The 12,286-nt window shown below is 41.5% G+C and overlaps 2 protein-coding genes across 3 annotated transcripts in view; both read right to left on the reverse strand.

Annotated features, from left to right (window-relative positions):
* LOC116841808 (histone H2A-like) lies at positions 1-2,611 on the reverse strand. The gene is made up of 3 exons (XM_032810189.1): positions 2,419-2,611; positions 2,113-2,320; positions 1-888 (listed from the first exon to the last, which is right to left on the reverse strand). Exons 1-3 carry the CDS (start codon positions 2,438-2,440, stop codon positions 711-713), a joined length of 408 nt encoding a protein of 135 aa, XP_032666080.1. The 5' UTR covers positions 2,441-2,611; the 3' UTR covers positions 1-710.
* A 792-nt stretch (positions 2,612-3,403) lies between these two features.
* Positions 3,404-12,286, reverse strand: part of LOC116841806 — a 107,658-nt gene continuing 98,775 nt past the window's right edge. Inside the window, exons 13-16 of one of the 2 annotated variants that reach the window (XM_032810186.1) lie at positions 6,585-9,320; positions 6,297-6,506; positions 5,823-6,206; positions 3,404-5,492 (exon numbers count right to left, since the gene is read on the reverse strand). In XM_032810186.1, the coding sequence (XP_032666077.1) occupies positions 5,377-5,492; positions 5,823-6,206; positions 6,297-6,506; positions 6,585-9,320 (3,446 nt within the window). In that variant the 3' untranslated portion in view covers positions 3,404-5,376. Of the gene's footprint in view, positions 5,498-5,822; positions 6,207-6,296; positions 6,507-6,584; positions 9,321-12,286 lie in introns of both variants that reach the window. The other variant, XM_032810185.1, reaches the window with a different exon arrangement.

The raw sequence follows: 12,286 nt of genomic DNA on the forward strand, positions 1-12,286 counted from the left end.
TCAGGTTCAAGTAGGGATGTGTTACCATTTATTTTCACATTAAACATTGTTTACATTCAACAAAAGTTTAAGATTATTTTGTTACACATTTGTAAAGATTTATTTGTAATAAAAGTTTGTGAACATTCTAAAATGATATAGTGCATACTAAACAAAAAGAAAAGAAAAATGTGAGAAATGAAAAGAGAAAGGAAATATATTAATAGTAGCAACAATACTACTTAAAATATTCTATTTAAATATAGTAGGAGATGTTCATTTAACAATCACACAGTCTCTTAAATTAATATAGCAATTTAGAAATAGCACAGTTTAACACTAACATGGTTAACTAAGATAACTATGACATGTATTTTACTTAGGCAGTAATTTATACTTTTCATAGTGTCTAGTATAGGACTTGGTACAATTTACAGGAAGGCATAAAAATGAACTTAATGTCACACAAATCAGTGCACATGCAGGAGGTTGTCAATGAGCAATGCGAAAAAAACATGCTTATCAAGACTCGACATAAAAAACGTAATAAGAATGAAGAATAATTAAATAATGTGATATTGTTTGTTATCGATCATTATGTTTTTTATCCATCAAAACCTCCGCAACTATGTAGATCTGGCCCTGCCGCAGATTTATAGGAATATTCAATTCTCTGGTTTCAAGAAACAAAGACATTCCTAAAGTACGGTTTGTTATAAATGTATAATATTCTAATATTCTTGGGATGCTTTGTCGCCTTTTCCAGATCCACCAGTACCAGTTTTCTTCGGCAAAAGAACAGCTTGGATATTAGGCAGGACACCCCCTTGAGCAATAGTCACTCCAGACAATAGTTTGTTGAGCTCCTCGTCATTCCGGATGGCCAACTGTAGATGACGTGGAATTATCCTGTAAAGGAAACATACTTATATAATTTTAACAGAATACACATATAAGTTAAATATTAAACCTTACATGTAATTCTAAATAATTCTATATAATTTAACAAAATACAAATAAAAACAAGTATAAATTAAAACAATAGTTGTTATATTGTTTGAGATCCACAATTATTGCATTATGAGAATTTTCTTTTATTAATATATAACTTTTGCAAATTAAAGTAATTCAGGGAGAGAGAATTAAAGGAAATTTTGAACTTGAAATATACAAGTGGTATCTTCATAGATACGATATGCCATCATATATATTCTTATTGAAATTTAATTCTAATTTTTTCTATTGATATTGTCATACGTATACCAGAGATTGAATTTTATGCTGTAATTCTAAGCAGAATTGTAAGTTTCGTAACTTATTCTCGTAAAATTCGTCAGAACTTGAGTAGATTTACAAGTTTATGCAATATCATATGTTGCACAATATGTTGCACTTGTAAATATCGTAAATTACATGAAATCGTAGATATTTAGAAATCGTAGTAATTGTACGAGTAATATATTGCATAGACTTGTAAATCTACTCAAAAGTTCTGACGAATCTTACGAGAACAAGTTACGAGACTTACGATTCTGCTTAGAATTGCAGCATTAATCTATATAATCAATCCGTTAACACGGTCAAGACGTGCGCATACACATACATATACCGATACATATAACTATGTATATGTACATATGAGCGAAAATTCCCAAACACTACTCAAGGGTGAAGAGATTGATAAATATTAAAATCATGCGACACAATCGAAATTTCACGAAGAAATCAGAACGATATAACGTTACAGTCGTGGGGACATTGTCGAAAGGAATCGAGACATTGTTCCTGTGAATCAGTTAACGATGGAGATATCTCCTCCTTCCATATAACGCGAGACGATAGTGCGAAAGAAATCGAGCGAGACGCAAATGCGAGATAGAAAACAGGAAGCCGTATCACGATGCGCGAGTGAGAAGGAAAATTGGATAAATACAGCACGAGAAAGATAGAGAGAGACACGGCGTGAAAGAGGGACAAAGACGACGAAAAGGAAGGAAGCAAGAGAAGGAAGGAAGGAAGGCAGGAAGGAAGAAAAGAAAGAAAGAAGGAAGGAAGGAAGAAAGGAAGGAAGGAAGGAAGGAAGGAAGGAAGGAAGGAAGCAAGGAAGGAAGGAAGAAAGGGCTCGCCACCGACCTCGTTTTTTTGTTATCCCTGGCGGCGTTTCCGGCCAACTCGAGCACTTCGGCCGCCAAATATTCCATCACGGCGGCGAGGTAGACCGGTGCTCCGGCGCCGACGCGCTCTGCGTAGTTGCCTTTCCTCAGGAGACGATGGATTCTCCCTACGGGGAACTGCAGCCCTGCCCTGCTGCTGCGGGTCTTCGCCTTTCCCTTGGTCTTGCCTGCAAACGCAAGAACACGCCGAGCGTCATCGCGGACCGGTCTCGCCGGCACGAGTAATGAACGTGCGGCCAACGGACAATCTCTGATTTCTACTCACCGCCTTTGCCGCGTCCCGACATGTTTCACTGACTGAGGACTGCGTTTGATTTTTCGTACGTGGGAGAGAAAGACACACGCAGAGATCTCAGCTACGCCGACACGACAGCTATGAGCGCCGAAAGCCGAATGAAGCCGCGGCCCGCGCAACCACGATGCTCACGCGCATGCACGTCCGATATTTTGGCGGCGACCGCGTCCGGCTGGCACTTGTTTGCGCGGGAACGGTCGACCGTAGTGTCGCCACGTCACGTTACCAAAAGTTCCTAGTCTGGCGACCGTTATTTACGAGGTTGCGTCATGTCTATGGCAGCTTCAACTACACTTTCTCCGCACTTCGTTACTTCTCTCTCGGTCGATCTCAAGCTTGGATATGGATCTATTTCATTTTAAGAGTAAAAGGAGTAAGAAAATAAAAACGAACAGATTTTATCATCCACCTAGATATTATGGATATCACGGCGGTCGTGATAGTTACGAATGAAGCCGCGACTTTTAACTTGAAAGATGTATTTAGAATACATTTATAATGAAATCATTATCGAGAACTGCTAGTCTCACAATAGTTTCTGTGGATTTTGGCAAATTGTGTCTCGTATTTAGAGCGGCGTAGATAAATGTTTTATTTTCATTAACGATGCGTTGTGCAGCATAAGTAGATTATAGAAATATGCAGCATTTCTTAATCATTCCTAACAATATGTATATCTATATTGAAATCCAAAATAAATACAAAATCTAACACAATAAAATTTTGCTTTGCATATATAAATTTCCAGAACAAGATCTCTATTGATCAATTTGTAACACATATAGAGAGTGCTTTGGAAACCCTTAAACTGAATTGCTTTATAATTAAACGTTCATCGAACTTGAATCTCTACAGAGATTCATTTTATCTTCAGCGAGAAATTTTTCTATCTCTTGCATATTGATTCGAGGATATTCTTGGGCGGTGTGGGATATGAAAAGAAACACTTTGCAAATTCATGTTTTCAACAATTTACTCCTAGGCTCTTGTTCTGGCCAGTTGACTGAGACCGGCGCGCATTTGGCGATCTCCCTTTTGTTACACAATACATAAAAATAATAGTATTTACAAATGTAGGGAGAAATGTTAGGCACTCAATGAACGAAACGGCGAAAAAATGATAAAGTAGTAGTCTTGTCGCACGTACCGTGCGGTTTCTATGGTGAATGATGAATCGAAGAGGTACATTTAAAAGACAAAAAAAGGAAAGAGAATAGAGTAAGTGAATAGAGTAGTGAATAGAGTAGAATGAGATGAATTTTTGCGAGGACGCAGAGAGAGAGAGAGAGAGAGAGAGAGAGAGAGAGAGAGAGAAAGGTGAAAGGAATTAGATACTCCGTGATGTCAAACGCAAGAAAAAGAAATAAATGAGGAAAGAAAAAGGAAAGAAACACTAGAAGGTAACAATGCGATCGATTTCTTCCAAATTTTGTTCGCCATTGTAGGCGGACGTACGTACGAAGACGACAGTCCAAGATCATCCAATTATCGTGTTGAAATGACGCGTTGGAATGTTGGCGGTCGGGTAACAAGCATTTTCATTTTGTGGAATGTGCTCCGCGCGAAGTGTCTCACGGTTTCTTTCTTTGAAAAATTAAGTCGCATTACCTAAGTACCGCAGTGTCGTGTCTCGACACGACATTTAACGCTCCTCCCCGTACTGTATTCACTGGCCTTCGTGTGTGTTCGTAATGGTGAACGGTGGACATTCGAAAGGAAGGATTCGCTCGCTACTCCGAATCTTACGCGTATTATCAGCGCACGATTCCACTTCCCCTTGGCGCGGGCATGTCCGTAGGACTAGAGTTCTCGTGTCGTCAGGATCGATTAAGTTAAAATGTAAAATTCTCGCTTGCGACTCTCTAAACGTCCAAATAAATACTCTTTCCAACGCGCGTCAGACTTACGCGGGGCGTACGCGACGAGGCTCTCTTGTGTTGTTGCCTCGTACATTCGAATAAGTCCATCTCACCCCACGTATCGCGTTAAACGTAAAAATGAGGACGTGGTCGCATGGTTTGCGTGCGAGCGGCTTCTCGACACTTCTGCCAGTCCGATATATTTCTACATATAGTCGATGTGTCCTTTCGATCCTTGTTTTATATAATGTCCTCCTCCCTTCTCTATCGCTTAACTTTATCAATCGGTCGACATACAAATTGCATGGTATATTCATAGTTCTTCCAAGTATAACTCGACGTAAAAGTCCACATTACGCAGAATAAAATAAGTTACACGCGCGATTTGTCTATTTTTCTTTTCATTAAAATATTATGATACAAATTACAATTATATTTATGCTTGGAGTGTAAGAGCCGTTAGTTGAAACTAGAAAGCCTTTGTCGTGTGTTTACTCTCTCGCGGTCGTAAAAACTGCGTTTTTCCACGGATGGGATGCTTCGCGATTTGTACAATCCAACTTTATACACATCCACGTGTACGATTGATATGATGACTCCGCGTTTGCGATCCAAAATCGGTGAGCGCGCTCGTCGATCCTCTCGGCGAGGTGTGCGCCCAAACAATATCTATTAATTAGTGCGGTAACGTTCAGCCGCGGACGCGATCGCAGCCTCGTGGACCTGCCAGCCAGGAATCGAGAACTTGCACTTTTTCCGACACGATCCGTCGTCAACGTTGGCGAGAGGGTATTGTACTATGTATAATAAAATCCGCAAAAAACAATACACACGAAGGATCGCTGTACATTTGGTCACTGAAAGTCATTGTCCTTAACCGTTACTTATCTAAGTGTTACGTTTAGCGGTATGTACTTTACGCGCTAACGGCCCTTAACCCGCTGATAATATCACAGATGAATGAGTTTCCGTGTTGTGCGTTACGCGACGCTATCTAAGGTTCCTAATGAGTGCTTTGATCCGTTCGATTTTGTCACTGAGCTTTCGCCTCTCGGAATCAAGGGCTGTTCTAGCGGACAGGAGCTCGTAAATCTTCCGTTCTAACTGAATGGTTTCGGAACGCAAGATGTTCGACTGCGTTACCAGTTTTGATGTTTCGCTTGTCAGAATTCTCTTCTCCAGTGCCTTCTCTAGAAAGAGCAGGAAATTACGCGACGTTTCGTTATTTCGTATGGGTATCGTAATGCGATTACGTATAATATATACATGTATCAAGGGTACTCATAAGCAATGAAGTAGATTCAAAATGAAACACAATGTAAAAGTCTATAGAACTTTTATTTTTTTTTAATCAATAATATAATATAAGTCGAATACCTTATCCAAATAACATACTAAGAAAATACTGTTTATATACTATACAGCTCATATATAAACCGATAAGAGTCTTGTGTAAACGCTTGTTTACTTATGGGTACCCCTAATATTGTATAACAGAGGATTCTCGACACGCACCTTTCAAATACTCTTTATAAGCGTACATAATATCCTCGATTCCAGTCCACTTCGACTTTTCTTTCTTCTCGCTCACTTCTTCGGTGCTCTCGCTGATGTCTATGGTTTTACAGTGTTGCTTCACACCATTCTCACCAGGTATAGGTAAAGTAGGATAACACATCGAAACAATACTTGGAACTAAAGGTGGTAGCGGTGGTGGACGTTCCGGGATGTGGTTCTTTTTAACTCTGTCCAGAAGTCGCATCTTTTGAGATGGTTTTGGTAAAGCTGGAGGATTCTTAGAGTAAACTTTGGCGATTTTTTCACAGTAGGCAGTAACGGAGTTTGCGCATTTTCGTTTCTTGCGATCTTGTAGAACGTACTGCCATGTCTCTTCTGCCTCTGTAATCACGTTAATCGTTAGAAGATCTTTACATAGACATAAGAAACTCAGACATTTTATTCTAGTAAAGAAATCTGAAATATACTTACCGTCTCTTTTATTGGGAGGCATAATATCGAGGCCTATAGTCCTGAGAAAGCCAACTTTCGGCTCGAAATCTGGCGTGTGAAGTAAAACGTCCGGATGCTCGTGCGGAATCGGTAAAATGGATTCTACTACAGGCTCTACTTTTGCCGGAGGTAGTTCTGGCGGATCAGGATTCAATTTGAATCTCTTCTCGACCTTGTACAACTCTATCTCTGCAAAAATCATGTCAGGTAAAATTAGACGGATTGCAAAAAAGTTGAATATAACAGTAGCGCGTGTTATCTTCTTACCATTCTTTATATTCAGCGTGGTCAAGCCGAACATGGCCAGAAAGGACAATTTCTCGTCGGAATACTGTAGCTTAGCCGGCGGACCTTTCGTGATCCAAAGATCCATGTCTTTGACGTCCTCCTCGTCCTCTGAGTCTGAGCTACATGTAACGATGCCTGTATTTTTCTCTCGTTTCCGCTTGCGTTTCTTCTCGGCTAAATCGAGGGACGACGTCAGTTCCTTCGGCTTCTCAGGCACCAGAAAGGTTATCTCATTGGTGTTAAGATCCTTCACCAGAGCCCTGCTGATGTCAGGGACGTTCAGCACCGCTGGTTCGCACCTCACGGAAATCTCAGTCAAATTATTGCACTTGTCGGTAATGCAAAACGCGGTCGTCTTTAGCTCGTTGTTACTGCTCGAGAAATTCAAGAGCTTCTCCTGATACTTCGGGATCTGCAGGAGCACATTGGAGACGTTCTGACAAGTACGCAGTACTTCCTGGGACTTGATGCTCTGCATAAGACTTGTTGTGTCCATGGAATTGTGCGCAATGTCACATATGCTGAACTGAAAGTGCGATTGAAACGGTAATGTGGACAAGACGTTATTCTGATCGCATTGCGTGTTATATTCGATCTCGGTGATCTTATTTTCCTTATCACCAACGCTAAAATCCGGTAGTGGGTCATAAGGTGGAGGAAACGGGTCATTTTCTTGCTCGCAAGACAAGACCTCCTCCTGAAGTGAATTTGGTGACTGTCGCTTAGTCTCGCTCGCGTTTTTCTCGTTGCCATCCTTCGTCGCGATATCCGAATTACTCTTATCGTTCGCAACTTTGCCGCCACTGCTACTGGTAACTGTTGTATTGTTGCTTATCGCTTTATCGCTGGAAACGCAGTTAGTTGCGCTATCGTTTCGTGAGGTAGCTACTGTCGTCGTAGTCGTAGTCGTCGTCGGACAAGATTCGCTGATGTAATGCACGTTATTCTGCTGCTTCACGCCATTCGAAGTAGTCACGACGCTTGTGCTGACGCTACTACAGCTGGTAATTAACGTCGGTATGTTGAGTTTGGATTGTTGCTGCTGCAATTGTTGCTGCTGCAGCAATTGTTGTTGCTGTTGCTGCAGTTGCTGTTGTTGTTGTTGCAACTGCTGCTGCTGCTGCAGCAGTTGTTGTTGTTGCTGCTGTTGTTGGTAATGATGTGGCGACAACAACGATGACGACAATGACGTCAATGACGACGTTAACGATGAAAAGTGAGGCGGTTTGTAGAGACTTGGCACATGTGAGATGGGTATGTGCGGATGATACGGTTGCGGAATGCACGGGATCGGATGGACAATCGTCGGTTTTTGACTGCTCATTGAATTCACGTGGCTATTGTCCAACGTCGAGTTCTCTGGCACCATCTGACTGTCTACAGCTTGAGTGACGGCCGGCGTTATAGACGAAGGCTTCAATGGCGACTCCGATACGTGATGACTGATCTGATTGGCTATACTGTGACTATGACTGTTTGTTATCGGCCTTGGCTGCGTCTTTGTCGAGGAGCGGAACGAGTCCTCGAAAGGCCTGACGAAAGCCGGTTGCGACGAGGTCGTTGTGCTCGTCGTAGTCGTCATAGACGTCGTCGTCGTGGTCAACATTCCCATCGCCGTGACTGTCGTTTCTTTGTTTTTGGAGATGGAAAAGCCATGCGACAAAGGCGGAGATTTTAGAGTCATATGATGCATCGCATTCAACAATGATAAAGAACCGTTCGGCGGCGTCAATGTGTGCGTCGTCATCACGTTAGACAAACAAGTCGTAGTCGTCGTGATGTTCGTACTGCTCATTCGTTGTTGATGCTGCTGCTGTTGATGTTGTTGATGTTGTTGCTGTTGTTGTTGCTGCTGCTGCTGCTGCTGTTGTTGTTGCTGCTGCTGCTGCTGTTGCGGCAGGGATTGGTGCTGTTGCTGCTGGTGGTAAATGGAAGAGGTGGCCGTGGTAGTAGTCGCGCTGCTCATTGAATGCTGACTAGAATGAAGAGTACTCGACGACACGGAAGGTATATGGAACGAGGGAATGGAAATGATGGGCGGAAGAGACATGCCTAAGGACAGCGGCGGTGGCGGTGGAGGTCCTATTACACTCGGTGTTAAAGATGAAATGGAGGGTATCGTGGGTATCGTAGGTATCGTAGGTATCGTGGGTATTGAAGGTATTGAGGGTATCGAGGACATGGAGGGCATCGAGGGTATGGAAGGTATTGGCGGAGGACCGATCCGTGCAGAGCTTATGGCCGTCGGTGGTCCGAGGTTCAAAGGAGGCAAGGTAGAACCTAGAGAGGGTGCAAGGGGTACAGAGTTGTCGGAGCATATAGAGGTTGAGCCCAGAGAGGGTCCGATGGGTGCCACTGGAGCTGGGAAACTTGACAGGCGAGAATGGTAGATGCTGGCCGGTGCCGTTAAATCGGAAGACGTTGGCGGCGGTGGAATCGGCGCGGACAGCTGCTCCTCTTTCCGAGACTGGTGATGATTGGTGATGATATTGCTGCTGCTGCTGCTGCTGCTGGTGTTGCCGATGATGCTAGTACTGTTACCAGCACTGATGTTGTTGATGTTGTTGATGTTATTGATGTTACTGATGTTACTGATGTTGCTGATGTTGTTTCCACCGCCGCCACCGCCGATCCCGCTACCACTTTGTCGTTCTCTGCCGTCGCGTTCGCGGTCCCGATCGCTATGTATCTGAGTCGCTATGGTCGGCTTCCTAGCTGGAACAAATCCCGAACACAGTGCTTGGTGATCTTCCACTCGTCTACAACGAAAGATATTCCGGCCACTGCGATATGTTGTGATTCTCGTCCCGCGGCTCGCGTTCTTAAGTGAACAACTGCAGTACATGCATAAAACATTCGGTTTTACTGTGTCTCGAAATGGTAACGATAGTTTGAAACAAGGTCAAACAGGGACACGAGGATTGTTTCCTGCGATAAAGTAGAAATAACATATCGCTATAGCCAGACTCGATGTATCCTACGATTGCACCAAGATTTTTCGATATCTTTAGCATATTCAATATATGACGAATAGTAACCTTTGTTACATAATATACACGCATATCTTTTTTAGATTTTGAGACATGATCTTACAAATAAGTTCGCGCGCGAGGAGAAGCGTTATAAGAAAATATTCTAATTTTTACTTCATGGTTTGATCATAAGCTCAGTAATGGACAACATCACGTGCTTATAAAAATTAACGTATTAACAGCTTTCTTAATAGTATTTCCAATTAACCGTCGCAATAAATTTGCAGTGGGTTATCACGCACCGAGCGAATTGAAAAAACCTATCTAATGGATTAAATAGGACTAATATACGTGACAATTTGCAATGAGAAATCTGAAGAATTTATTTCGGGTACTTGCCCATTCGTTCTAACTTACCTTAATCTCGCTCAATTATTCCAGCGCTATAAAAAGTTACTTAATGTATTTACTTCGAAGTATTGGGGATGATTTCTGTTATATTCTTCCAACAAAGCTAAATAGAAAAAAAGAAAAAAAAAAAAGAAGAAGAAGAAAACCAATTCTCTAAGCTATCGGGGCAATCACCGTTGCACTAGTTAACAACAGCGAGTGTATTTATTTTTTGCATGATAATATAATTGCAGTAAAATAGATATCCAAGTAATTAAATACCGAATCTTCCCCAAAACTGTTTCAGAAAATGATTCGAGGGTCAAGAATTCCAAGTCCATTAGAATTTTAATTATATTTTTTGCAATTTTTATTTTCATTTATAGTCCAAATATACATGTTTACATAATAAATTATATAAAAATGGTGTAATTTTGACAAAAAAACGTGTGTAATAAAGTTATATACATCGGTCGATTCAGTCAGTATGAGGAGCAACATGTTTGCTACAATTAAGGGAAACTATTTTGACATTAAGTGGTTAATTGCAAAATTTCTAAAACAGTTGCGGGAACTAACGCAAGAGTGCATTGCGCCTGATGAAAGAATACTTGACACATCAGATTGCAGCTTCACGCACAAACAACCTATTTAAGTCCACGCCTTGAAATTATAAACGCGCGCGATGGTGCATATTCACCAAATAAAATAAACAATTGTATTCCGTACATATTAACAATTTGAATTTATAAGTGACACAATGTAATTTATAACGCCTAATAAATACTAGCTACATTAAATGAACGCGCTTCAGATTGTAAATAAGATCAATGTTTATGAGTGTGTGTGTATGTGTATATATATGTACATATATAAATGTATATATCGTATACATAATCAATCATATATCACAGAGCGCATCAACGCTCTATATTCTTAGACTTTAGTAACAACATATATGTTTTAAATAGAAAAATTATATAATATAAAAAAAGAAAAATAATACGAAAATGAATGTTTATCATCTACGCAACAGTAATCATCACCATATTATAATGCATCTCGTAATTTCGTTCCTTTTTCTTTTCTAATCAACGAAAACTGGTTTCTCTTTTAAAGGCGTGCACTCTTATGTTTAAGTTTCGCTGTTATCAACTACAAAACGATTAACTATACAACCAACCTGCCGTCGTACAGTAAGAGATTTCATTCGTTCGAATACTACAAAAACGATTCGAAACACGTATGCGAAGAACGTCGTGTACACACAACAGGTGAATGATCGACCGAAGGCCGACTTACCGTTGGCTTGACATCGGCACAAAGCAAATAAGTCCGACTTCGGTCCGTAGATAAAAAGAAAAACAGCTAAATCGGGTCTCGAAAAATTGGGTTGCATTTGTAATTTGTTCCTATCCTAGATTGAAATCAGGATCAGGGGGGCGATCGTTCTCGCGACAATTTCTCCTTTTGATAGTTCGGTGAGTATCGAGTCGAGTATCGAACTAAAGTGGCGTTAGACCTCGCTCGGGCACCGAGTCGCGCGCGCTCTTACGCTAAAAAATATCCAACGCTACCTTCGTAAGAAATGAGTAACTATGACTATAAGTCTCATTAAATCTAGGTTAAAATTAGAAGCGTAGTATGCTGTTTGTTCTTTTTTTCTTTTCTTTTCCTTTTCTTTGCGTCTCACAGAGTTAGACATTTTCTACAACGACTTCTCCTCGCTCGCGCCGCCAGTCCGTCTATCTACAGAAGAACTTTGGCTCGCAGTGCAGGTCGTTCGAGCGTTGCGCCAACGACGACGACGGTATCGCCGCTGGTAGTACGATCTCGCTTGGCACCGATCTCGGGATTACTAAAACTAAATGAAACAACTCGTGCGCGCGGGGCCACGATTCGTGATGTGCGCGTGGCGTGCGCGCGCGTACGCGGATATGAGTCACTGCCTGAGGCATCTCCCTGCAATCCGACGTGTACGATTCTTTTATAAAACGAAATTCAAGATATCAGAACGCGCGTTTGGCGGAGTTTAGAAGAGCATGCCGTTTCAAGGAGAGCTAGCTGTTTACGAGAGCTGGGTGATAAGGATAGCGGACTCGAGAGAAATTTGATAATTTGCGCGATGCCGCGGCATAGCCGTAGAAGATGAAGGGAAACGCGATAGAGAAAGAAGGAGAGGAAGAGAAATAAAGAAAGATAGATAGATAGATCAAATAGATAGACAGATAGATATAGATAGATAGATAAGTAGGTAAAGAGAGAGAGAGAGAGAGAGAGAGAGAGAGAGAGAGAGAGAGAGAGAGAGAGAGAGAGAGA

The sequence above is a fragment of the Odontomachus brunneus genome, unplaced genomic scaffold (assembly GCF_010583005.1).
Source record: "Odontomachus brunneus isolate Ranch 3 - 2012 unplaced genomic scaffold, Obru_v1 Obru_scaffold_018, whole genome shotgun sequence".
Taxonomy (NCBI): domain Eukaryota; kingdom Metazoa; phylum Arthropoda; class Insecta; order Hymenoptera; family Formicidae; genus Odontomachus; species Odontomachus brunneus.

Bases quoted from the DNA above. Each gene is read 5' to 3' on its own strand.
- LOC116841808 (XM_032810189.1), bottom strand. From the start codon at position 2,440: ATGTCGGGACGCGGCAAAGGCG. The intron at 2,321-2,418 runs GTGAGTAGAAAT...TTGCGTTTGCAG, and splicing joins GTCGGGACGCGGCAAAGGCG to GCAAGACCAAGGGAAAGGCG. The intron at 889-2,112 runs GTCGGTGGCGAG...TTTCCTTTACAG, and splicing joins AGGGATAACAAAAAAACGAG to GATAATTCCACGTCATCTAC.